The sequence below is a fragment of the Terrapene carolina genome, unplaced genomic scaffold (assembly GCF_002925995.2).
Source record: "Terrapene carolina triunguis isolate 2854851 unplaced genomic scaffold, T_m_triunguis-2.0 Scaffold210, whole genome shotgun sequence".
NCBI lineage: Eukaryota > Metazoa > Chordata > Testudines > Emydidae > Terrapene > Terrapene triunguis.
The window spans coordinates 24835958-24861684 of NW_020664561.1; the positions used below are offsets into that span (position 1 = coordinate 24835958).

The following is a 25727-nucleotide window of genomic DNA, read 5'->3' on the forward strand; positions in this document are numbered from 1 at the left end:
GAATTATGATCGGATGATTCAGGGAAAGGTTTGTAGCCCACTTCTTCGAGAGGGGGCTCAGGAGCTCTGGATGTAGATGGAGCTAGATGGAGATGTAGACAGGTGCAGACCAGGTCCACGGTCTCGTGGAGGGTCCGCGAGAATGATTGGCATCATAGACAGACAATGGATACCACTGTGGCCATTGCACAGAGTATGAAATGTGGGGCCCCACCCATGGGGGGACAAAACAGGGAAATTGAGGCTGGTTCTTGTGAGGTACCGTGCCATGAAATAGGTGTGGCTCCGGTGGTGGAGGAGAGTCAGGTGGGGAAAACTCTGCCTGCTGTGGTATGTAATTCTCACTGTCAGTGAGTGTGGTCAGGTCAGGTGGTGAAAGTGGCTGATCAAAGAGTGCGCACTCAGTGCTGAGGAGAGGAGAGTCAGGCTCTGGGGCCACGGAGATGTCAGCATGGTTTAAGAATTGTTGCTGCTCCGTGGGCTACGGTGCCACAGGTCTCAGAGAGTGAGCTGATGTCCGCAGAGATTTCTGTTTAGTCTTGGAGGGCGCTGGCGGCCACATATAGGTGCCCTCCAGTGGTGGCACATCTGCAGCGGGGGTTATTGTCGGTCTCAGTGTCGACGGTCTTGTCAGCACCGGGGTGGACTGCGCAGCCGGTACCAAGTCTGTCCACGGTGCCAGTAGCTTCAGTGCTGAGGAAAGCTGCCCGCTGTGGGGGGTCAAGTCCTTGTTTCTGCACCCTGTGTGTGCCGTACCTGAGGTGCTGGGGCAGTCGTCTGTACCGGTCTTTGGTGCCATCAGCACAGGAGAAAGTGACTTCGCCAGAGACCTTTTTTGTTTATTTAGGTCCCTGTGTGGAGAGATTGGGGCTTCCTGCCTCTTCGCAGGACAGGGTGAAGCCGTGCTCCTGATCGGTTCCAACCTGGTAGGGGAGCGTGAGGGAGAGGGTTTACTTGTGCCCGTCTCCGCTGGTGGTTGCAGGGATTTCTTCATAAGGAGCATTTTCAGCTGCAGGTTTCTGTCGCGGCAAGCCCTGGATTTCAGGCTATTACAATGAACACACTTTGCGGGAACGTGTGTCTCACCTAGACACTTCACACACAGTGAGTGTCCATCAGACTGCGGCATAGACTCATTGCAGGAGCCACATTTTTTGAATCCAGGGGGGAAAGTCTCCGCAGGAGACAAACTTGAGAGAAAAAAAGTTTGTTTTTGTTTTTGTTTTGTTTTTTAAACTAACAAATAATGAATGACTATTCTAAAGGAAGGGAAAGAACTGGGATATTTCTAGCTAACTATTTCTACTTGTTTCCTTCAAGTGACCAGGGGAAGAGGTTCAGCACTGCCCCGAGTCCCGTCTTCAGCCCAGGATGGTTGAGAAGTAACTGAGGGGGTGCGGGACGCGTGCGCGCAGACAAACCCTAACAACACCGCGAGACAACAGCTGAGCGCGTGCGTCCCGACCAGGCACTGCTACCAAAGATCTCCGATCAACATCACCAGGATGCACTGTCACCTGGAGTGGAGCACCCACATGGACAGCACTTGAAGAAGAAGTATGGATTCTAATGGCTAAAACACAGACCCAAATATTCAGTCTCTTGTCACATAACTGCCACTGAATTCAATGGGAGTTTTGAATGTAATCGGACTGCAGAATGAGGTGTGCAGGCATAGATGTACAAAATATATTATCCATCTAAAATTTATGATTACCCGCCCGCCAGCTGCCATTCACACAGATCTGAGTTTGCTGAGGTAACCAGGCAAACTGGAGATCTATTTGTGCTCAGTTCAACCATCCAAAGAGAGTGTTTCTACAACAAGCAGACTAATTAGCCATTAGAGGCTATTCTACCTAAAAGTAAAATATAGGTCCTGAAGACCAGATTCTGCCTAACCTGACCCTTGCATGAGTGCACAGCGTGTACACAGGTAGTGATGACAGCATAAGAAGTCTTAAGTTTAAAGGTTAACAAAATAAAGATACTGTGCAAGATCCTCAACTAGCGTAGATCAGTGATTTACATCAGCTGAAGATCTGGCCTTTTGTCTTGCTTCAAAAGACTGTAAAACAAAATGTGATGTCATTGATTTTTTTTTCTATGTTTTAGAGCAGTGGTTCTCAAACTGTGGGTCAGGACCTCAAAGTGGGTCGCAACCCCATTTTAATGGTGTTGCCAGGGCTGGCGTTAGATTTGCAGGGTCCCAGGACCGAAGCCTGAGACCAAGCCCAATAGCTTCAGCCCTGGGTGTCGGGGCTCAGATTACAGGCCCCCCACCTTGGGCTGAAGCCCTTGAGCTTTGGCCTTCCCACCTGAGACAGTGGGGCTCGGGCAGGCTCAGACTTTGGGCCCCCCCCCGGAGTCATATAGTAATTTTTGTTGTCAGAAGGGGGTCGCGGTGCAAAATACAAGAGAAATACTTTCAATACTGGAAATTCTATTGAAAGAAGTTTGATTTTCTCTCAAGAGATAACTAAATGAACAAATTTATTAATGGGTGAAAGGTTGTAGTGGGCAAAAATAATTTGTTTGCAAACATCATTGTACTTCTGAAACTGATGACATCTTTCACCAAACCTCCCTCACCAAACAAATATGGAAATACTATAGCAGAAGGGGTAGCAGAGTATTCTTCTTAAATGAATAAACTTAACTGAATTTTGTATTTTCATCCCACAATACATTTTCTATCTACAGTTCCCAAAACATAAAGACAATTGTTTCCTCGTTTGATGCTACCTTACTTCTACTTCAGTCAGTGAACTGGTCATGATCTTTCTAGTTTAACTTCAGTATTAGATTAATCAATGAACTTTTTAATTGCCATTTCTTTATTGCCTACTAGAGCGTCCCAGCTTAAGCATTTGTGACTTCTATTTGCTTGCTAGTTTAAATGATTTCATCTTTCTATACTGATGTTGAGACTTTTGTCATCTCATTCCAGGGTTCTGAAAAATTCCTTTACTGTGTTTTGTGACCATGTTTGTTACTGTGTGCATGGAAGAATAATATACAATTGGTGCTGATGTGCCATTGTTTTAATGAAGGTCTTTTCAATGCCCTACTTTTCCAGGTATCTTATAATAGAATTTCTCCAACTCTGTCAAACTATTTTTCCATAGCAGAAATTCCAGCATAATGGTAAGTTGTACAGTTGTCTGACATCTCAATGATATGATTAGTTTCTTCATACAAAGGTCTTCTATTGCACTGCACTCTGTACTACTTGCTTGTGGCTCAGCTTCACTGGATGGTAAACAGCCAATCTCTAGGTGAAAATCATGCCAAACTAACCAAATTTCCTTCTCTGACAGGGTTACTGGTCTAGTAGACATGAGGAAGCAGAAGTGATTTATGTAGATTTTATTAATGCTTTTGACATTCTCATAAGCAAAATAGGGAAATGTGGTCTAGAGGAAACTACTATAAAATGGATGCACAAACTGCTTGAAAAAACACACACAAAAAATAGTTATCAGTGGTTCACTGTCAAACTGGAAGGACATATCAAGTGGTGCCACACAAGGATCTGTCAGGGTCCAGTACTATATTTTCATTAGCTTGGATAATGTGGTGGACAGTATGCCTATAAAATTTGCAGATGACACCAAGCTGGGAGGTTGTTGCAAGCACTTTGGAGGACAGGATTAGAATTCAAAAGGACCTGGAAAAATTGGAGAATTGGTCTGAAATTGACAAGATGAAATAGCAGTAGAGACACGTGCAAAATATTACACTTAGAAAGAAAAAATTAAATGCACAACTACAAAATGGAGAATAACCAGCTAGGCCGTAGCACTGCTGAAAAGGATCTGGGGATTACAGTGGATAACAAATTGAATATGAGCCAACAATGTGATGCAGTTGCTAAAAAGGCTAATATCATTCTGGGATCTATTAACAGGAGTGTTGTATGTAAGACCCGGGAAGTAACTGTCCTGCCCTAATGGTGAGGCCTCAGCTGGAGTACTGGGTCCAGTTTTGGAAACCATACTTTAAGAAAGATATGGGCAAACTGAAGAGCATCTAATGAAAAGAGTTAAGTGCTGGAATAGGGTAGGTGTATTTGGTCCCACCACTGAGCAGAGGGCTGGGCCAAATGACCTCTGGCAGTCCCTTCCAGCTCTTCATTTCTATGATTCTGTGTTGAGATCCATATTGTCGAAGTATCAGTAAAACCATTTTTCCACATTTCAATGGGGGAGGGGTTGTGTTGTTTTGTTTTTGCCTGGTCTGCCAGATAAATAGCTTTGCAGGCATTTAAACAATTAGCACAGAGAAACTGATTTGTTCCCAGTCACGCAGGAAGTCTGTGGCAGAGCGAGTCCTGGGCCTGCACCCTAACGATTGGACCATCTTCCTCCCACGTATGCGAACTGTGACTATAATTAACCAGTTTACTCTGACAGAATTTTTTTCAGATTGTGTGCCTATTATTTCCATGGCGCCCTAAACGTGCAGAATGCTTTACAAAATAAATAAGATGACAAAATTCCTGCCTCAAAGAAATGACCTTTTAATCAAACCAAAACCAAATAGTTCTGGTGCAAAGTGACCTGGAGACAACTTTGGTGAGAAGATCTGTGCAGGAAGAATTTGCAGAAGTGGCCAGATATGAAAGAGCAAACGTCTCTTGGGAAACAGGAGATAGGAAACTGTTCATAGGGCTAGTAGAAAAGAAAATGTGAAACCAAGAGGATGAAAAAGATGTAAGGAAGCAATAAAGATTAGGAAGAGCATAAGAAGAGAGGAAGGATGAGAAAATCAGAGCAAGTGAGATAGCCAGGAGAAAGTTTTTGCTGTACCACGAAAGGCAAGAGAAGGCAATAAGCTGTCAAGGCATTCAACATGGGAGGAAAGCAATTCTTTGTACTCTCTGTAACTGCAACCAATTCACTATTATCACAAGTGCCTAGGGGTTTTAGGAAAGATGATTTCTTAGCATACATTCAAAACTGAATAACATTTTACTTTTAAAACAGAGCTGATTAGAAAATGGGTAGAAAAACATGCATGAATTTTTTTGTGAATCCCCCCCTCCAACACACACACACACAAAACTTTAATTTATATTTCATTTTATTTCATTACAAATACTCTGACTAGATCTAAATAGAAATGTGCAAGTGGACGATATTTAGATCCTCCAAGTCTCCTCTTCTGGGGCTTCATCCAAAGCCTACTGAGGTCAATTGAAAGCTCTCACTAACTGCAATGGGTTGGTTGGATCGAACCCTTCATGCAGAAGCAAATCCCAGTGGCTTCTTGTTTTCAAAACCTATTGATCAATTTACATTTTCAAGGCAACTTCTGCATAAAAGGGGATTTGAAATTTACATTTTTCCATGAAAGCTGATATAATACTAGAATATTAGTTTCCCCAAATTGTGGGACAGGTATGAATGCAGATTGTGCAGCGCACAAAGGCAGGTTCCAGATAGATGCCTTTGAAATTCAGTTGGCCACATCCATTACACCCTTACATGTTTCCCTCCAGTCTTCAGTAGACTTCATCTTCTAGTCATATTTCAACATCCAATGTTCATTGACTAACCTTCAACCTACTGATTAAATTCCAACTTGTCCTCATACTTCATTTCTAACCTCTTTTGAGTGAGTCCTTCCTAAAACTTCTGAATTTAAACCAGAAAAGGGACAATCATTCTTTCCTAAGAAAGGTATTATCAAAACTTGCAGGATATATGATTAAGAAGGTATGATGGTGTACTTTGCTTATATTCCATTCATCCCTCACTTATAAGCTCCAGATCCTTGACTGGTGGTAATCTCCCAACCAGATAAAGACACAAATATAAAGTGTGAGCTAACTATTCCTTTAAATCCTGAACCATCTTCCTTCTGTCTTTACAGAATCTCGTGTTATTAATTTCAGACCATTTCTCCAATTTATCAAAATCTACTGTGCAGACATTTCTAAGTATCTATTGTGGTGACACTATCAATGCTTGGTTGACTCAATATGGATATAAGAAAGAAATCAAAGAAAGGTGTTCTCTGTCATCAGAAACACTTCTTCTATTAACTGTGTCTACATAAGCTCGTTTTATGCAAATAAAAAATGGTCTCAATAGAATAGATACATCTAAATTATAGCGAAATACTAAAAAACGGTTACAAATAAAAATATTATCTCCATCTAAGCAGAGTACCTAATTAATAAACTTGCTATTAATGCTATCAAGTATGGACATAACCCTTTAGATACAGTGGACCTAAGTTTACCTTTGAGAATAATTCATAATAAGAAACTAGAGCTTCAGTATTTGCATAATCAGCAGGTTTACCCCATTGTCCATTACTAGCATGTGCAAATCAATTGTCTTACAAAGCAAAATGCATAGTAATTTTATAAAGCAATAAAAAATGTTGAGCTATAAACTACTATGGCAACATTATTCATGAAGGGTCCAATATTAAAAGTAAATATCAAAATGTTTTTGTTTATTTACATATCTTTTATGAGACACATTTTTGTCTCATTAAGATTAACTGTAAAGCTTTGTTGAGAAATGTACCTTATTTTCAACCCTAAACAACACAAAAAGAGAACTGCATAAAAAAAACTCAAATACATTATATTTCATATAATAAAAAGAATGTGAAATCTATTAAAGGAACTACTATGGGTAAAATGCTTCAAAACTACTATTGCATATTCTTGTCACAAATGCATTCTAATTACCAATCCATCAGCTGAAGACTTGCTCACTGATATCATTAGCATCTGCCTTTCCATAGCTGAGTAGGAGAGCTTTTTTATTATTATTCTAACATTAAAAAAAAGTTCAATCTCATGTTTCCAACCTGGTCTCCGAAGTCCTCCGGGAACTTCCACAGTACCACCGGATCTGTAAATAATTGACAGACAGCATTAATCAGAGGCAAAGGAACAGAGTAATACAGTCAGAGTACATTAATATTAAAGAGAGGGTCAGCATAGCTTCAAGCTCTCTGGCAAGTGCAAAAATGTATCTCAAAACTGAGGAAGATACTGGATTATTAAAAATATTCTTTTATTTCATATTTATGGAACTGCAAGTATATTTTTATGTAACAATAGTAGGTTAAGATGTATTGAGATATTTTCAGATTTAAATATTCTTTTTAACCTTTGAGTACTTCAACCTTTTTTTAAGGAGTAAATCCAATATTCAAAATTCTATTTCAGTTATGGCATCAAGTGAAAAGAGCCTTTTTTTCCAGCCACTGCAGGTAAGATGGCAAGATGATAACTGATTAAATGGGGAAATAACTAAAATCTACCTACAACGCATAGGTTATTTGTAAACACACTATACATGAATACAAAAATGGCCATTATTTTCAGAGATTCTTGTTTATCCATTTTCCTTTCAGACTCATATAATGCCATTTAAGCTATGGATTAGAAAACTGATTGTTAGGTACTTATGAAGTGCAAGCATCATAACTTAACTTTGAGCAAAAGTCAAAACAGGACCACATACCTCCTTTTATTTTGGAGCATTTAGCCCCTTTTAATAAAATGCAATATTTCTTTCGTTTCTTATATCCATTATTCCAAACTGTTTCACAAATATTAATTAACCCTTAAAATGCCCCTATAAGGTAGGTCTGGCAAGTATTATCACAATTTTACAGATGGGGAAACTGAGACACTGATGTTTCATCACAGGTCGTGGAGTAAATCAACATCAGAATAGTAATAAATCGCCAGAACCAGATAGTATTCACCCAAGAGTACTGATGGAACTCAAATGTGAAATTGCAGAACTACTGACTGTAGTCTGTAACCTATCATTTAAATCAGCTTCTATACCAGATGACTGGAGGATAGCTAATGTGACGCCAATTTTTTAAAAGAGCTCCAGAGGTGATCCCGGCAAGTACAGGCCAGTAAGCCTGACTTCAGTACCAGGCAAACGGGTTGAAACTATAGTAAAGAACAAAACTGTCAGACATATAGATGAACATAATTTTTTGAGGAAGAATCAACATGGTTTTTGTAAAGGGAAATCATGCCTCACCAATCTACTAGAATTCTTTGGGGGCGGGTGTCAACAAGCGTGTGGACAAGGGGGATCCAGTGCATATAGTGGACTTAGATTTTCAGAAAGCCTTTGACAAGGTCCCTCACCAAAGGCTCTTAAGCAAAGTAAGCTGTCATGGCTAAGAGGGAAGGCCCTCTCATGGACTGGTAACTAGTTAAAAGATAAGAAACAAAGAGTAGGAATAAATGGTCAGTTTTCAGAATGGAGAAAGGTAAATAGTGGTGTCCCCCAGGGGTCTGTATTGGGACCAGTCCTATTCAAAATATTCATAAATGATCTTGAAAAAGGGGTAAACAGTGAGGTGGCAAAATTTGCAGATAATACAAAACTACCCAAGATAGTTAAGTCCCAGGCAGACTGCGAAGAGCTACAAAAGAATCTCTCAAAACTGGGCAACTGGGCAACAAAATGGCAGATGAAATTCAATGTTGATAAATGCAAAGTAATGCACACTGGAAAACATAATCCCAACTATACATATAAATTGATGGGGTCTAAATTAGCTGTTACCACTCAAGAAAGAGACCTTGGAGTCACTGTGGATAGTTCTCTAAAAACATCCACTCAATGTGCAGCGGCAGTCAAAAAAAAACAAACAGAATGTTGGGAATCATTAAGAAAGGGATAGATAAGAAGACAGAAAATATCATACTGCCTCTGTATAAATCCATGTTACGCCCACATCTTGAATACTGTGTGCAGATGTGGTCACCCCATCTCAAAAAAGATATATTGGAATGGGAAAACGTTCAGAAAAGGGCAACAAAAATTATTAGGGGTATGGAACAGCTTCCATAAATGGAGAGATTAAGACTGGGACTTTTCAGCTTGGAAAAGAGATGACTAAGGAGAGATATGATTGAGGTCTATAAAATCATGACAGGTGTGGAGAAAGTAAATAAGGAAGTGTTATTTACTCCTTCTCATAACTCAAGAACCAGGGGTCACCAAATGAAATTAATAGGCAGCGGGTTTAAAACAAACAAAAGGAAGTATTTCTTCACACAACGCACAGTCAACCTGTGGAACTCCTGCCAGAGGATGTTGTGAAGGTCAAGACTATAACAGGGTTCAAAAAATAACTAGATAAATTCATGGAGAATAGGTCCATCAATGGCTATTAGTCAGGATGGGCAATAATGGTGTCCCTAGCCTCTGTTTGCCAGAAGCTGGGAATGGGCGACAGGGGATGGATCACTTGATGATTACCTGTTCTGTTCATTCCCTCTGGAGCACCTGGCATTGGCCACTGTCAGAAGACAGGAAACTGGGCTACATGGACCTTTGGTCTAACCCAGTATGGCCGTTCTTATGTTCTTGGATAAGAATCCAAGTTCCCAAGTCCCATTCCCACACTCCAACCTAGGGATAGAAAAATCTTTCAGATGTCTACTAGACCAGGAGCTAAAGGCCTAATTACCAGAGGCAAATACATCAGATGGGGAAGCCCAAGAGTAAAATCCTGGGGAAATGCCCAGATGAGAAGTCCAGCGCCCCTGCTCCCCCTAGCTACTGAGATTCCTACCCGCACAAAGGCTAAGATTATTGGAACAGCTCAGCCTCTGGCTAGCTGTGTCTGATAAATCTGAAGCCCCACACCCTTCACTGGCTGAAAGGGGAAAAAGCATTTTCTTTTCTTTTTTCTCATTCTCCTGCCAGAAGCTATTGACTTTTAATGAGGTTGAGAGGGTGTGTCGACGCTGCTCTACTCCTCCTCAAGCCTGCTGGTTGTTGTGAGTAGAGAGTTGTGAATGACTTCACGAAATCCAACTCACTATTAAATCTAACCCTAATCAGGTCCTCTTTTATTCACTTGTCCAAGAACATTTAGGTCACATGTTTTTGTTCATGTGAACATTTGGGAAGAGTTATTATTCACCTGAATACAGCTATTCATAAGTGAGTTTGCATACTTGCACTGGAAGTGCTGGCCCTCCTGCTCATGTACCCAATATGTACTATTGTGTATGTTTGGAAGCAAGAATGTTAGGAGGCGGGTAGGAAACAAGAGAGAGAGAGAATGCTATTTTGTCACTGAGCATAAGTACAATAAGGAGAGAGTAGAGGGAGCAGGGGATGGGATACTCCTGAAAGATCCCTTGCCTGCAGCCATTTGACACCTGTGGCAGCTTCAGAACATCTAGCGAGATATCTGTGGTGCTGCCAGATACTAACACAAGGATGGAGGGGTCAATGTCCAGGAACAATTGTTCCTCTCCATGCTGCATGGCCCACATATATTTATTGAAATTTACTGAAACAACTATAAGCAATCAGAGTGCTCCTGGTAAACTGCGTAGTCTGGCTTTATAATTACTATTACAAGTATCCATCCACATTTAAACAATAATGAACATCCTCACCTATCAACCTAACCCCATGAAAAAGATGTACTTTGCAGTGAATCTGTGCTGTAGTGAAGCAAGCTGACGGGGAAGCAAAATTCCAATAAGGGAACCTCAGACCCCAGTAGAAGATTCCTCCTGTTTAAATAGAGGGTGCTCCAGTTCAAGCACATCTGCTGTTTCCACCTTAGGCTGTTTCATTCTTAAGCCATCTAGCGGTTTAAAGGTCAAAACAAACAATTTCAGTTCCACCCAGGAGCTCACAGTTGCATTCTATATAGGTTCTTATACTATGCTCATCACTGTAATATCGTAGTGCCTTCCAGCAGAGCATTAGCGATAGGACTAATATCTGAAACATGTAGCTTCTTCTCTCATCCTCTCCCCAGGGCTAGAATTGTGTGTGCAGTGGAGTATTTTGTTTTGGTAGGGTGCTTTAATATGTATGTTAGTATGTGTTTATGTTAGAGAAGCAATGTTGAAGTACCTTGCACTCGGAGCAGAAGGTGGTGAGGTTTCTGAGTGTCCACATCAGTCAATCAATGGAGCTCCTGTAGCACTGGGGCTATGTGTTACTGGTGGTATGTGCTACTGGCATAGGGTTGCCAGGCGTCCGGTTTTTGCTCGGAACGCCAGGTCGAAAAGGGACCGGGGTTGCTCTGGTCAGCACCGCTGACCAGGCCATTAAAAGTTCGGTTGGCGGGACGCTGGGACTAAGGCAGATTCTCTGCCTGCCCTGGTTCCACACGGCTCCCAGAAGTGGCAACATATCCCAGCAGCCCCTAGGCACAGGGGGCAGGGAGGCTCCACGCACTGGCCCCACCCCGAGCGCCAGCTCCCCGGTTCCCATTGGCCGGGAACCACGGCCAATGCGAGCGGCGGGGGTGACGCCTGCAGGCGCTGGCAGCGCGCACCATGCAGAGCCGCTTAGCCATGCCTCCGCCTAGGAGCCGGATATGCCAGCTGCTTCCAAGAGCAGTGCGGAGCCAGGGCAGGCAGGGAGCCTGCCTTAGCCCCACTGTGCCGCCGACCGGGAGCCGCCTAAGATAAGTGCCACCCGGCCAGAGCCCACACCCCCACCTGCACCACAACCCTCTGCCCCAGGTCAGAACCCCCTCCCGCACCCAAACTCCCTCCCAGAGCCTGCACCCCACACCCCTCTCCCACACTCCAACCCCCTGCCTCAGCCCTGAGCCCCCTCCCCACCCCAAACCCCTCATCCATGGCCCCATCCCAGAACCCACACCCCCAGCTAGAGCCCGCACCCCGCCCCACACCCCAATCCCCTGCCCCAGCCCAGAACCCCTCCCACACCCTGAACCCCTTCTTTCTGGCCCCACCCCAGAGCCCACACCCCCAGCTGGAGCTCTCACCACTCCCTCACCCCAGCCCCTTGCCCCAGCCCAGTGAAAGTGAGTGAGGCTGGGGGAGAGCAGGCGACAGAGGGAGGGGGCTGGAGTGAGTGGGGGATGGGCTTCAGATAAGGGGTGGGGCCTCATGGAAGGGGCGGGGAAGGGATGTTTGGTTTTGTGCAATTAGAAAGTTGGCAACCCTATACTGGCATATATGCTTAACAAGTGGTCCCCTGCATTTTACACCTTCAGTTTCTGAGTTGCACTTACCAGTAACAGACAGAAAAAAAATATTCAGCCCTGGCTGTTCCTTGAGCATTCAGCAGCACCCTCGGATCCAAAAGAACGAAGCACCTACATTACAAATCACAGCTGCTCCTGCTGAGTCTGGGGTGGCAATGTAGTTTTAGCTACTTCTTCCAGTTGTTTCCTTAGTCTACCATTATCTAGGTCAGGGGTAGGCAACCTATGGCACACGTGCCAAAGGTGGCACGCAAGCTGATTTTCAGTGGCACTCATACTGCCCAGGTCCTGGCCAACGGTCCGGGGGCTCTGAGGCCGGCCTAGGGTCCTGGCCACCAGCCTGGGGCTCTGCAGATGCCCCCAGCTGTGGCCCACTGGCCCCAGCCTGGGACAGTGAGGGGTGCAGACAGGGGAAAGCGGGGGCACAGTTCAGCACCCCTACCTTAAAAATTGTTCCAGTGCCACTGTGCTGGGATATTTTTAAGTCCTGATTTGCTGCTTACATCACTATCATGCCACACGGAACAGCGCACTGCATTTGACGTTGAGATTAGAATGTACGTGCAAGAACAGGAATCAGAATTTTCTGACATTTAAAGATTTCCAGCGATTTGGCCCAATGCTTTCTTTTCTAATTAAACCTGAAAAGTTCAACAAAAGCGACTTGGATTTGTCTGTATTTCAGTGGATGGGGGTTGAAGTTTTCGAAATGCAGCTCATTCAGTTGAAAAGCTCAGAATTGTGGGCATCAAAGTTTGGAGATCTGTGGAATACACTTGAAGCTACCAAGAGAGATCATGGGGCCTCCATTCTGACCTGCTGGACATCCCTGCCAGTGAAATTTAACTGTTTGAAGAAAATTGTGTTTGCAATGCTTTCAGCAATTGATCCACATACCTGTGTGAAAAGGTATTTTCACACATGAAATGTGTCCTCTGTCCCTCTTGGAGCCGCTTAACAACTGATCCCTCAGAAGCTTGTGTGCAGCTTAAAGTATCCAAATACATGCCAGACATTGGAAAACTCAGCAAGGAAAAGCAAGGGCAAAGATCACACTAAACTGATAAGATCTGCATTTTAATTTAATTTTAAATTAAGCTTCTTAAACATTTTAAAAACCTTATTTAATTTACATACAACAATAGTTTAGTTATATAGACTTATAGAAAGAGACCTTTTAAAAACATTAAAATGTATTACTGGCACGCAAAACCTTAAATTAGAGTGAATAAATGAAGACTCAGTACACCACTTCTGAAAGGTTGCCGACCACTGATCTAGGTATCACCTGGAGTAAGTCTCAGACAGAAAGTCATGTCCCACACACATTGGGCCACCCATTCCACTGCGTCAGTAGGATTAGACATGATGGAGTTACAAAAATGGGTATTCTCAGAATACTCAAGACATTGCAGGCCAAGTCTCCTTAGCCCTTCTAGGGAACAGCAAAAGATTGTCTAGGTCTACTTATCTCATTTATCTATCTCCCTGAAGTACTCCCAACCTCTTCTTGTGTGATTCAGTATCTGAGTGATTTTTTTTTCAGGCACCATGGCTCTTTTCATAAAGGTTAAATAATCAATTCAGAGAACAGAAGCCATATCAGGTAACTTAGGTGACCTATAACACAGACCAAATTCTGACTCTCACTACAAACAGTTCAATAACCCATAATACAGAGGATATGCAAATACTTTTAAAGATATGCTAGAAATCATACACATTGGTTACTGCATTACTAAGTATTTACTATTAACTATTGTAAAACCTATTAATTTCAACAAAGAAATAGTTTATGCAAGCTTGTTTTTTCTGCACACTTCATGAGAAGTTAGTACCACATGTTCTACCATTTAAAATTATTTCCATTGTCAAATTTAGGCCCAGTTCCTTCAACCAATGTCCTTATCTAGTTACAGAAACTGAGTCTAAAAGAACAATCTACCAATGTTACATATATCTTTGGTCCTTTCATTTGCTTAAGAATGAAAAGGACAATACTATCTCGGCAGAAGTTAAATAGAGTGATTTATTCTATATTTTATATATTGAGCATTTTAATAACATTCCCGGTAATGCAAGAAAAAGTTAGGTTGGGGGGGAGGTTGTTTTTTTTTGAGTGGGGGGGATTTTGAGGTGGGGTTGGTTGGTTGGTTTTATTTTTGCATTATAGAAAATCTGTAACTAGCACTATTAAAGTTTTATTTCCCAATACTTTCCTTCTGTTAAACAATAAAGATTAATTTAATAAACTTTCTGAAGTTAAATATGAAATATAGTCTTTTATTCCCACTATTGTTCTTATCAGACAAATATAACTATCAACCTTAAGACACATTTAAAAAAAAATGTAAGTACTGTTAATCTAGATAGAAATTTCCCACAGTCGTAAAATTACTCTCTATTAAATAAAAACTTCATCCTGCCATATTCTAACTACAGTTAAATTATTATTCGGAAACCATTCTGTAAGCTAGGAATTATGCAAAAAGCAGTATTTTTATTATTTATTAGCAGCTACTGTTCTTTAGTCACTAGAAGAATGAACCGTACTCATCTATCAATAATAATATAGCAATGGACTTGAATGGCTTCCTGCAACAGTGCCCTATAGATAGTAAACTACAAGATAAATATCTCTAATACAAACTCCTTTGCTTTTCCATAGTACCTTAACCAATATAAATCCTACAACTACAGTTCAGTCCAGTGCAGGTACTCAATAGGGAATGGAAACAGTGACCAGATAAATGGCTTAGTAAAGGACTTTAAAAGGAGGTCTTTGTTAAAGGAGCAGAACCGAGGGGGCGAGATTCAGGTTTCCTATGACTGGCATTGCAGGGAGTCAACCCCCTTCCCTTATAGCCCTCCTTAACCCTCATTCATGGGCGGGGGTAGGCAGATGGTGAGGTCCTAGCCATGGGTTGGCTGGGGAACCTGGATGGAAAAAGAGGCGGGCTGGCAGAAGTCCCCATGTAGATATTGAATGATAATGGAGTTACCTGCGCTGTACACTTTTATCTGTCAGGTAGTCCCAGACATGTAATAACAACGTTGAGGCCTGATTAAAACCATATCAAGTGTCTCCTGTCCTTTTTTTCGGTACAGCCAGACAAAAAGCCTTATGTGTCTGCCTCATTACATTATATTTATTTTATACCAGCTCTCTCTTATTTTCACCCTGCTTTATCATACTCTCTCTTTCAAGTTCCAACAACTGTAGTGAGCTACAATTATATGTACTGCAGTGTGATTTTTCTCTGGATATTATTTACTTATTTCAAGTTAAACAAATTAAAAAGACAAAAGACACACCTATCCTCCAGTTCTATGTACTCTGACAGATCTCTAAAACTATACAGTCCAATACAGCAATGGCAGGCCATTGGCCAATCCCTCCCAAAAACAAAACAGCCCATAAAAAAAAAATCCCCATCTTAATTCAAACAAAAGCATCCAACCCGACAAATAGGAAAAAAAAAAAAACATGCCTCTCAATCTCCTCCAAATGTTCAGAAAGACAGGCTTCGCAGAACTGTAGTTACTAATATTTATGTGGTTGTGTTCATCTGTTATTAATATTTTTATAGATGTAGTACAGTTATCAAATAAGTATCTAAAAGGAAAATATCTATATTGCTTATGCCACAGAAAGAAAGTTCACTAGTTGTTTTTTTTTCATTGTTTCACTGAAACCAACCAACACTACCCAAAAAAAGTCCACCCTATCCTTCTTTGGATTTTATTGTAATCATCTGAGTCTGTTTTTTTTGTTTGTTTTTTTTAATAAAAGATTATGCTTGTTTCTGCTTTGGGGGTTAGACTCACACTACATCTGACATATCTTTGTAGCAACTTCTCACAAGCGCTGCAGAAGAAGAAACAAAGGGGCACTGAATTTAAAAATAGAAAGAGAAAGAATAATCCGATTCTGCAACTTTATGCATTTTATCTTCAGATTCACAAAGACTGATTTTTCTTTTCCCCTGAGGATTACTTTCCAGATACTCCATCTGATCTAGCAATGTTAGGTCAATTTTATGCTGATTTTATGGGTGAGAGGATGGGAATTGCTAGCAGAAATAGCTGTTACCATAGTTGGCTGATGAACCATTGAGTGTCTCTGAGTTTCCTAGTTCTAACCAACCTGTCAGGCACACATGCCTTGCCTTAATTCTAAGTAAATGTGCTAGTGAGAAGAAACCCTAAATTAAATCTGTAAAGAGGCTTCTTCCCAAGTCTACTGAATCCATGGTACACATTTCTTACACAAGACCGTGCTCAACATTGGGCCAAGAATACTTTACAATTAAAATCTTAAACATCTTATCAGGAAAACAATATTAAGTATTTGAAAATACCCCTCACATGTATCTAAAAAAAAGCAAGTATTATAAAGTGGTCTCTCAGTCTATATTACCTGATTTAATAAACTATAGCTACAAATATGCCTATACAGCAATTATTAGTCTCTTGTTTCTTCCTCAGCTGTGAACACCTAAAGCAACCACATTTTATTTTTAAAATACAAATAAATAAATAACCCAGACATCTTATTTTAAAAAAATTAGATGGAACTTTACTACACTACAGCTCCTACAATCCTGCATGGAACAGATTCTAGATTCCAAAATAGAGTAGTAAACTGCTTACATTAAATCAAAATTTGTTAGATGAAAATATTGCTAGAATGCTATTTATTGTGTAGTGTAACTAGAGTAACTATGTATGTTGGGTTAAAAAAAATGCCACGCACACAGCTGATTGTCATGATCCAATTTTGACTAGAAAACCCTGCAGTAAAAATGCTTTGGATAGTAAGTAAACATTTCATTTTAAACCTTACTAGACACATTAAGCTTACAGCTAGCTACAGTAATACAATTTGAAAATCTAGTTTGAAACAATAGTGTCTTGGAAAAGAAATTCTAAAGTCTAAATTATTAATGTAACTATCACTTTCACTTTGAAAATACAATACCATATAAGCTGTACTTAAAAATTCCTTTGCTGCTTGTGTCCAAGAAAAAAAACTTCCTCCGAACAAACATATGTTCTACAACAAAGAGATGGGTGAGAACTACACCCAAAGCACACTTTAACAGATAGCTAATTTCTTCCTTACTTCCATAGCTAGGAGAAGTATTTAATGTGCCAAGGAAACCTTAAGAATAATAAACTATAGAAAAAAATTGTCTAGAGCAATACCAAGAAACACAATAGTGCAATAAGTCAGAAAGTAGCAATCTCTAGAAAAACTCAGTTAAGCCTCAATTATTCAAACATCTATGCACTTGCATAACTTTATTACTTAATACATGATGTTTGCAGAAGAAGAGGCTTCAGCTTTATGTTAAAAGGAACTCAGTCAGTACGTCATTTCCTAAAAGTTGCTTAGTTGAAACTAGAAGCAGATAATGTTATAACATGATGAATATATGATCAACAAATTATTCTAAGTGTGTCCTTCACAAGCTTCAAAATAGAGCTCTAAGTCTTTAAAAAAATGTATGTTTTTTTTTATTGTTTGATAAATGACAACAGTGTACTCAGTTATGTATGAGACATCAGTGTTGAATGCTCTCATGATTTTATAATGAGCAATGGGATTTGGGCATGAGAAGCAGCAATCCTTCATATAAATTTCAGAGTGCCAAGGGGAAACCTCCTCCGATTGGCTGCCTTCACCAGTTCCCTGCCTCCTGGTAAAAAAACAGCCAATCAGACATGCTGCAGCATGCAAGTTGAGCTGTCCATGTCCCTTCAGGAGCTGAGAGAATTTCTGGATAGGGGAAGAGGGAGCAGCTGATACTATTTTCAGAGGAGAAGAGAGTGGAGGAGGAGGAGGAAGAAAGAACCTAACAGCTCAAGGCAGCTCCTGACCCTTGAGAATCATAGAATATTGGGATTGGAAGGGACCTCAGGAGGTCATCTAGTCCAACCCCTTGCTCAAATCAGGACCAATCCCCAGACAGATTTTTACCCCAGTCCCCTAAATGGCCCCCTCAAGGATTGAACTCACAACCCTGGGTTTAGCAGGCCAATGCTCAAACCACTGAGCTATCCCTCCCCCCTTAAAAAAATGGTTCAGCTCCTCTCTGCTTCTCCTCCCTCTCTACGCTGAGACACTGTGCATGGAAAGGGGGAGGAGAGGACCCTTACTGGAACTGCTTCCCACATGAGGCTTTGGGGTGAAAGGAGGAGATTGTGAAATGAAGAAGAGACCCGGGAGCTGTTGGCCCCCCAGACCTGGAAGTGGGGGTGAAATGCCTCTACAGCTACATTAGAAATGGAGGCATGCTGGGGGAAAAGAGGCAGCCAAAGGGCTGGAGGAGGTGCAGAACTGATTGGGGGTCTGAGGGGGTACATAAATCATGTAGGGATGTGGGGGCCAAAAATTGCATCACACATTATAAATGTGCAATAGTTGCCAATGCTGTCATTATATATTTAAAATCTTATGTTTTGAGCCAAACTCATGATATTTTGGGGTGCTCGTGCATGATCTTTGAACTTCTGGGGGTAGCAATTCCTAAACATAGAAAACAACAGTCTCTGTCTCAGGAGCCTAGAATCTCAACAGACAATGCAATGTGCACGAGGGGTCCCCAATGGATAATCCTATCTTCTAACATTTTTTCTTAAAAATTGATTATGTTAATGAGGGGGAAATGATAAAGTTCATGGCAAATGGTGAGGATTAGCATTTGTGGGCTTGCAAAAGAAAGGGGTCTAAAGGATGAACTATAAAAGGAGGGGGCATCTAAAGCATGGAATATATTTCTGTCACTTTCCATTTTATAAAGACACCCATTGGTGGGTAACAGAGTAGCTAAATCAGCTTTAAGTTTAAAAAAAAAAACTTAGCAAATAAATGTTACAAGCCAAAACTGATAGAAATGATGGATCCACAATGGATCCAGGACAATCAGAGGTTTCCACAGAGTCATCTTTCAGCCTTTACTTAAGCCATGTCTACTCTTAAAAGGTTTGCTGGTATAACGGCAAACTCTCATAGCGTAGACACAGTTTATAACACCAAAAAAAAAAAAAAGGATTTTTAACCAGAAAAACTAGTTCCTGCAGCAAAATAAGAATACCAGCAAAAATATTTTTGCTAGTATAATTGCATCTACACTAGGGCTTTAACAGGCATAGCTTTGTTAGCAAAATATCACACCCTTAACCAAAATATCTATGCCAGCAAAATTTTAAATGTAGACCAGGCCTTAGTAGATCAGGCCTTTAATCATCAGGATATTGGGTATCTGAAGCAAGCAGGAGAGCATCTCTAGCCTTTTTTCCTGACAAAGCGATAGTAGATGTTCTCTACATTTTCTCCCACACTGGCCTAATGAAAACAGGAGATTCACAACGTCCCCATTCCCCTTCTCCAAAAGCACCTTTTCCCTCTCTTCCTACTTTGCATTATTCCCGTAGGTTCAAGCCTGGCTGCTTCAGTGGAAGGGAGAGGTAATGCATTCACCTAGTCAATAATTTGGCATTGGTGAGTACATATTTTGAAAGTTGATTGTATTCGTTATGTCTTTATGGTAACACAGTATGTTTCCCTAGTACAGGTCACCTTAAACTATTACAGTAACTCCTCACTTAACGTCGTAGTTATGTTCCTGAAAAATGCAACTTTAAGTGAAATGATGTTAAACTAATCCAATTTTCCCATATGATTTAATGTAAATGCGGGGGGTTAGGTTCCAAGGACATTTTTTGGGGGCAGACAAAAGGCATTATATACTATTCAGTACTGTACTGTGGTTTGGAAGTGCCCCTGGCTTACCCCACACAGGCACAGCCCGCTGCAGGCAAGGACGCTAGGAAGCACCTTCGCAGCAGCAGCGGGAGCTTACCCAGAGAAGAACAGGTGCCGACTTTGCCAGGAAATGCCCCAGGCCCGCCTCTTCCTGTCCCCGCTCCACTTCAGGGCCACCTCTTCCGACCCCCACTCCACCTCCTCTCCGGAGCAGCCACATATCCATCCGCTCCTTCCCCTCCCCCCCCCCGCAAAGTCCTAAGCGCCACCAAACAGCTGTTTGGCGGTGCTTAGGACTTTCTGGGAGGGAAGGAGGGAGGGGGAGGAGCGGAGACACGGCACTTCCCTGCTCCTGCCCCTCCCTCCCAGCTCTTCGCGCTTAGGACTTTCCGGGAGGGAGGGGGAGGAGTGGAGACACAGCACTTCCCCGCTCCTCCCCCTCCCTTCCAGAAAGTCCTAAGCGCCACTGTTTGGCGGTGGGGGGAAGCGCTGGGAGGGAGTGGGAGGAGGTGGAGAAGAGGAACTTGTGCAATGCTCCCTTGTAAAGTCACTGCTCTTCCACAGAATCTTACAAGCAGTGGACAGAGCAGGCAACCAAACGACGTTATAAGGGAGCATTGCACAACTTTAAACGAGCATGTTCCCTAATTGAGCAGCGACGTAACTTTGAAACAACGTTAAACGGGAGGACGTTAAGTGAGGAGTTACTTTTAGTTTCATTGCAAAAATGCTGTATTCAAATCAGAATGATACAGACCATTAGCCCTTCTCTACAAGTATGATGGCTATAGAGAACAATGTCATTTCAGTGACCTGAGTAGTAGTACAATCACAGACTGGCCTCAACCTCTGCTCCTTCAGGTTTGTGGAGAGCACAGCACGAGGACTCAACTTTTATGAGTCACTACTAGCTAACACTCATTTTTCAGGGCTTAATGTGAGCCTCATACCTGTGTGCATTCCAGGAGTCGGTGGGGGAATCACCTTCTCCTCTAAATCAAATAAAGGATGCTGTTGGAGACAAGGCACAAGACTAGCTAGATCAATGGTCTGTGCCAGTATAGCAATTCCTCAGAAAAATGTGGAGACATTTTTTGAGTTCTGACAGAAAAAAACAGAACATATCCTTTGGCAGAGAAAGGAAAAAAAGGTTAAAAAAACTGGTGACACTGGACACTAACCAAGAGCCATGATCTGACTGTTAAGCAGAAGAAAACAAATACATTAGATGATACTGAGAACAAGTCAAGTTTGAGGCATACTAGATGAAGATACTGGATGTTCTTAGAAGGACTAGGCCTGGAAATTTTAAGGACTTCTTTTTGTTTATTTTTAAAGTAGGCAATTAAGATGTTGTACCCATGGTTCTTTACAGAACTGGGTGGGTTAGTGGTAGCCATGTGTTCGCTGAGTAAAAGACAAGGTAATGCAGTTTCTGAAAGAACTGTGGTTACACAATGCTGACAGATATGGACATGAAGTGCGAAGGATCCCATACAATTCTTTTCACAATTCTGAAGTAGTACACAGAAATGCATGGCCAAGTTAGTGCACACAGTAAGTAATATAAGCAACCCATATAAATACAACTTCTCATACAAGCACAGCAAGGGCCTCCACAGGTATTAGAGAAATTTATTTGTTCCCTTTATTTCACAGCACTCCATGGAATAACAGAATTAATTATTTTGGCCATTTGACTAGCTTGGGATTCTTTTCCTATACTTTTTCTAGTATTTTTCTCCTTGTGAATGTGACTTTAAATTAAACACAAAATAATAGTATGTTAAGCAATCAACAAAATTTAACACTAATGTCAAAACATTAGTCCTGAGGCCAGTTGATATACAAAAAGCTCTAATGAAAGCATAACAAAGGCCCTGTTATGTTACTGCCCTGCAGAGCCATAAAGGATTCCAAAGGAAGGTTAACAGGCTGAAACAGATTCACTGTTAGCCTGCAAGAGTAAATAAAGGGAAATTGATTACCTTGGAAATTTTGTAAGGTTTTCTTTTTAACTCGATTCTTTTCAAGTGTTCACAGGAACAATATTTTAACCTCTGTATGATTATAGAAACTTAATGTAAGCTAAGATTTGACAGTAATAGCTTGGAGGGTAACGTACACTCCTTTCCTTCACTTGCAGGTTTTGCAGTGGATCCTCAGGCTATTGTGATGTGTAAGGCTGGCTGTTTGTTGTGACAAAAATAGGAAAAGTCATAGCTTTGCCAGGACTAAAAATACAATAGTCATCATTTTAAGATTTATTTAAAAAAGAAGATATGTTAATTAATATACAGTGGTTTGTCATGGGAAAATTATGAAAAAAATTAAATACGTATCCTTTATTTTACCACAAAAATTATTTTAAAAATTGAATAATCTTTAATTCATACCTAAAAACCTCATATCAATGAAAACCTTTAAAGCCTCATATTCCACGACAGGACATAGAGAGAGTTCAATTAGAGAACATTGGAATAGCCAAAGTGGATCAGACTGCTGCTCCACCAGCTTGGCTCAAACACTGGCCAGTCCTTCAGAAGAAAGTGTAAGAACCCTGCAGTAGGCAAACATGGGATAATCTACCTCTGTTATTAGGTTTCATCCTAAATACCTAATAGTCAGAGATTGTCCTAAACCCTGTGTCACGACCCACGTGTCTTGAACCGGTATCTGCAGGGTTTCTAGGAGCAGCCATGTTCCAGCCCTCCATCTGACCACCTGCTGATGCTTGTGTACCTGGGACACATGAAGCCCAACCCCAGTTTGAGGCTCCTCTCCTGCAGTCCTGGAGCAGCTGATAGGCTGGCTGGCCCTACTTAAGTCAGCAGCAGGAACAGGACAAATGGGTTCCACCCTGTTCTGGACTGCATGCCTTGTGCTTCCTGCTCCTGGATTTCCTGGTATCTAATTCATGGTTTTTCTCCTGCTTCTGACTTACTAATATCCTGACTCAGCTGACTCCTAAACTCCTGTCCTGTGGCCATGAACTCTGGCACTGACTACTAGGTCAGGCCGCCCACGACCTGGACGCGACACCCTGAAACATAGTTTAATATCCCTTCTAAAATTATTGTCATCATTAATTATGGCCACTCTGAATCTTGCTAAATTCTGGGCCTGAATAACTTCCTGTGGTAATGAGTTTCACAGTCTAAGTACACAGTGCATGAAAAAGTATTTCATTTTTATCAGTTTTGAATTTGCCATCTTTTAATCTCATTGAATGTCCCTTTGTTCTTGTGTTATGAGACAGAGAGAACGGCACTTCCTAATCTACTCAAGGGGGGTGGGAAGGGCAGTCTCCAAAGGGACTTGGCCATATCCTCTCCAGAAGAGGTGAAGCCTGCATTAGTTCATTTTGTTGGTGACTACTGGGGCAAAGTGTGATTACTTCCACTGGAACTCTCACCACAAAGGTGAAGATGTGGTTGTGAGTGCATTTTGCAGGATGCTTGTCCAGGTATCATTCTCTATGGTACCATGGAATTCTGCTTCTCATAGTTCTTTCATATTTTGTGCCTTACATATTTCATTATCAATCAGAGCTCCATGGAGTTTATTGGTCTGTGCCTTTTATAGTAAATTTTTACAAAAGAATTGAATAAATATACTGCTTTTAATTTTCAAATCTGATTCTGCACATAAGAATGGGTAAAAATGCTCATGGGATAAGGCTTACATTATTGGTTACATTACATATATGGTTAATAACATTTCTTTATAGTCTACAGTTTTATACTACTACATATGCTGAAACTTTCTGACTACTTTCCCCACATATTTTTGTTACCAATTTATCCACAAAGGGTAAAAAACATCCAAGTGAAGAGGGCTCGCCCCAAGCAAAAAAAAAAAAAAAAAAGCCGCGATCGCAATCGGCGGCGGCAATTGGGGGGGGAAAAAAAAAAAGCCGCGATTGGCGGTGGTAGTTCAGTGGCAGGTCCTTCGCTCCTAGAGGGAGTGAGGGACCTGCTGCCCCCGAATTGCCACAGGTGCCGCCCCTCTCCCTTGGTCGCCCCAAGCACCTGCTTGTTAAGCTGGTGCCTGGAGCCGGCCCTGCCCTCTGCACAACAGTTACTTTTACTGGGTAGCGTGAGAGTGGGTGGGAAGAATGAAAGGTTTCTCAGGGATTAGGTTGGAGAACCTGAATGCTGTAGAGCAGTGGTTTTCAACCTATGGTCAGCAGACCACCAGTAGTCCCCAGACTATGTCTAAGATTTCCAAAGGGGTCCACACCTCCATTCAAAAAAATGTTAGGGGTTCACAATGGAAAAAGATTGAAAACAACTGCTGTAGAGGCTCTTAATAGAAGTCCCAAACAGGCTAGCATGGGAGGGGAAAAGAGGATCCACATTTACATGGATACAGTGAGCAAAAATAAGCACACAGGGTGCAAAGGAGATCTGCAGCCACTAGAGTCTAGCCCATAGTCTGGAACAGAAGCTGTGCAGGGGATATACTGTCACTCTGCACCTTACCCACTGATTACAGGGAGAAATTGGTATTTGAAACCTGATTGTTCAGGACTTGTGTGGAGACAGGTTGGGTCAACTTCAGCCTAAAATAGTAGAAAACTTCAAGAAAGAAATACAAATCTAAGTCTCAAGAAATGTAGAGTAGAACCTCAGAGTTACAAACACCTCGAGAATGGATGTTGTTAGTAACTCTGAACTGTTCGTCACTCTGAACAAAATGTTGTGGTTGTTCGTTCAAAAGTTTACAACTGTACATTGACTTAATACAGCTTTGAAACTTTACTGTTAAGAAGAAAAATGCTGCTTTCCCTTTGTTGTTGTTGTTAGTAGTTTGCTTTTAACACAGTACTGTACTGTATTCGCCTTTTCTTTTTTTTCTTTTTCTTTTTTCTTTTTTCTTTTTTTTTTTCCTTTTCTTTTTGTCTCTGTTACTGCCTGATTGTGCAATTCTGGTTCCAAATGAGGTGTGTGGTTGACTGGTCAGTTTGTAACTCTGGTATTCGTAACTCTGAGGTTCTACTGTATAGTGTCACCAGTCACAATACACTCTCCCTGAGTAACACTGAACACACACTTATCGAACTGAGTCTTCATGCAACACTTAATAAATGGTTCAAAAGTGTTTTAATCCAACCTCCTCTTCCCCAGATTGTGCTTAGTTTAGAAAAAAATACAAAGAAGTAGGATACAGATTAAAAGAGAGAGAGTATATTCTCAGTGGAAGCAATTCATCAGTGATAACAGTACAGCATGGATAACTATATATTTGGTGAAAGCATTTTAGCCTCTGTAGATATATTTGTAACAAAACCAAGAGAAAAATAAAAGTAATAGATTTTATCACAACAGTATGTGTTATAAAATTTGTGTTTTCAAACATGTAAAAATGGAAAAGCTTGAGTACAAAATATCAGGATGTAATTTTTCAGATATTTCACTAGGAAATAAATGTTATGCAAAAATCACTGTCTCACTGTCAAACTCACAGAACACTAACATTCTCCTAAAATCAGTATAACTTAATTAGCACAGACACTTAATCTGGCAGTTCAATAAAAGCTATAAGTGTACCTTTACAGACTTGGTTTCAAGCAAACTGTCTCCCCTATGGGCTGAGTTCTACATATAGAAAAAGACACATATTGAAAAAAATCCCTGGTTGAGATTAGAAGTTTATTCCAGACAGTCCTGCTTTTTATATATCTATCTATCTAGATATCTATCAATCTATATAAATTAAAAGACTGCAATGAATAAATCTAACTTGTCAACCTATTCCCTCAGGAGAAAATGATAAAGCAGATCACCTACTTAAATGTTAAGTATATTTGGTTTTGTTAAAATTTTATTTCAGTGCACAAAAAACCTAAAGCCTAGTTTTTAAAGTACTCCTCAGCTCTCAAATAAGTATGAGAGTTATATGCTTTTAACTGCCATAACTAAATAGAGAATCTCAATCTTAATTATATTGGCGCTGC

At 41.1% G+C, this 25727-nt stretch overlaps 1 protein-coding gene across 2 annotated transcripts in view; it reads right to left on the reverse strand.

The window, feature by feature from the left end:
• LOC112115852 (DENN domain-containing protein 1B) overlaps positions 1-25727 on the reverse strand; it is a 266079-nt gene that overhangs the window by 182198 nt on the left and 58154 nt on the right. For both annotated transcript variants that reach the window (XR_002908855.2, XM_024213050.3), the window contains exon 3: positions 6832-6875. Coding sequence is in view for 1 of the 2 variants with exons in the window: in XM_024213050.3 (XP_024068818.1) it covers positions 6832-6875 (44 nt within the window). In the remaining variant the exon portion in view is untranslated. The remainder of the gene's footprint in view (positions 1-6831; positions 6876-25727) is intronic.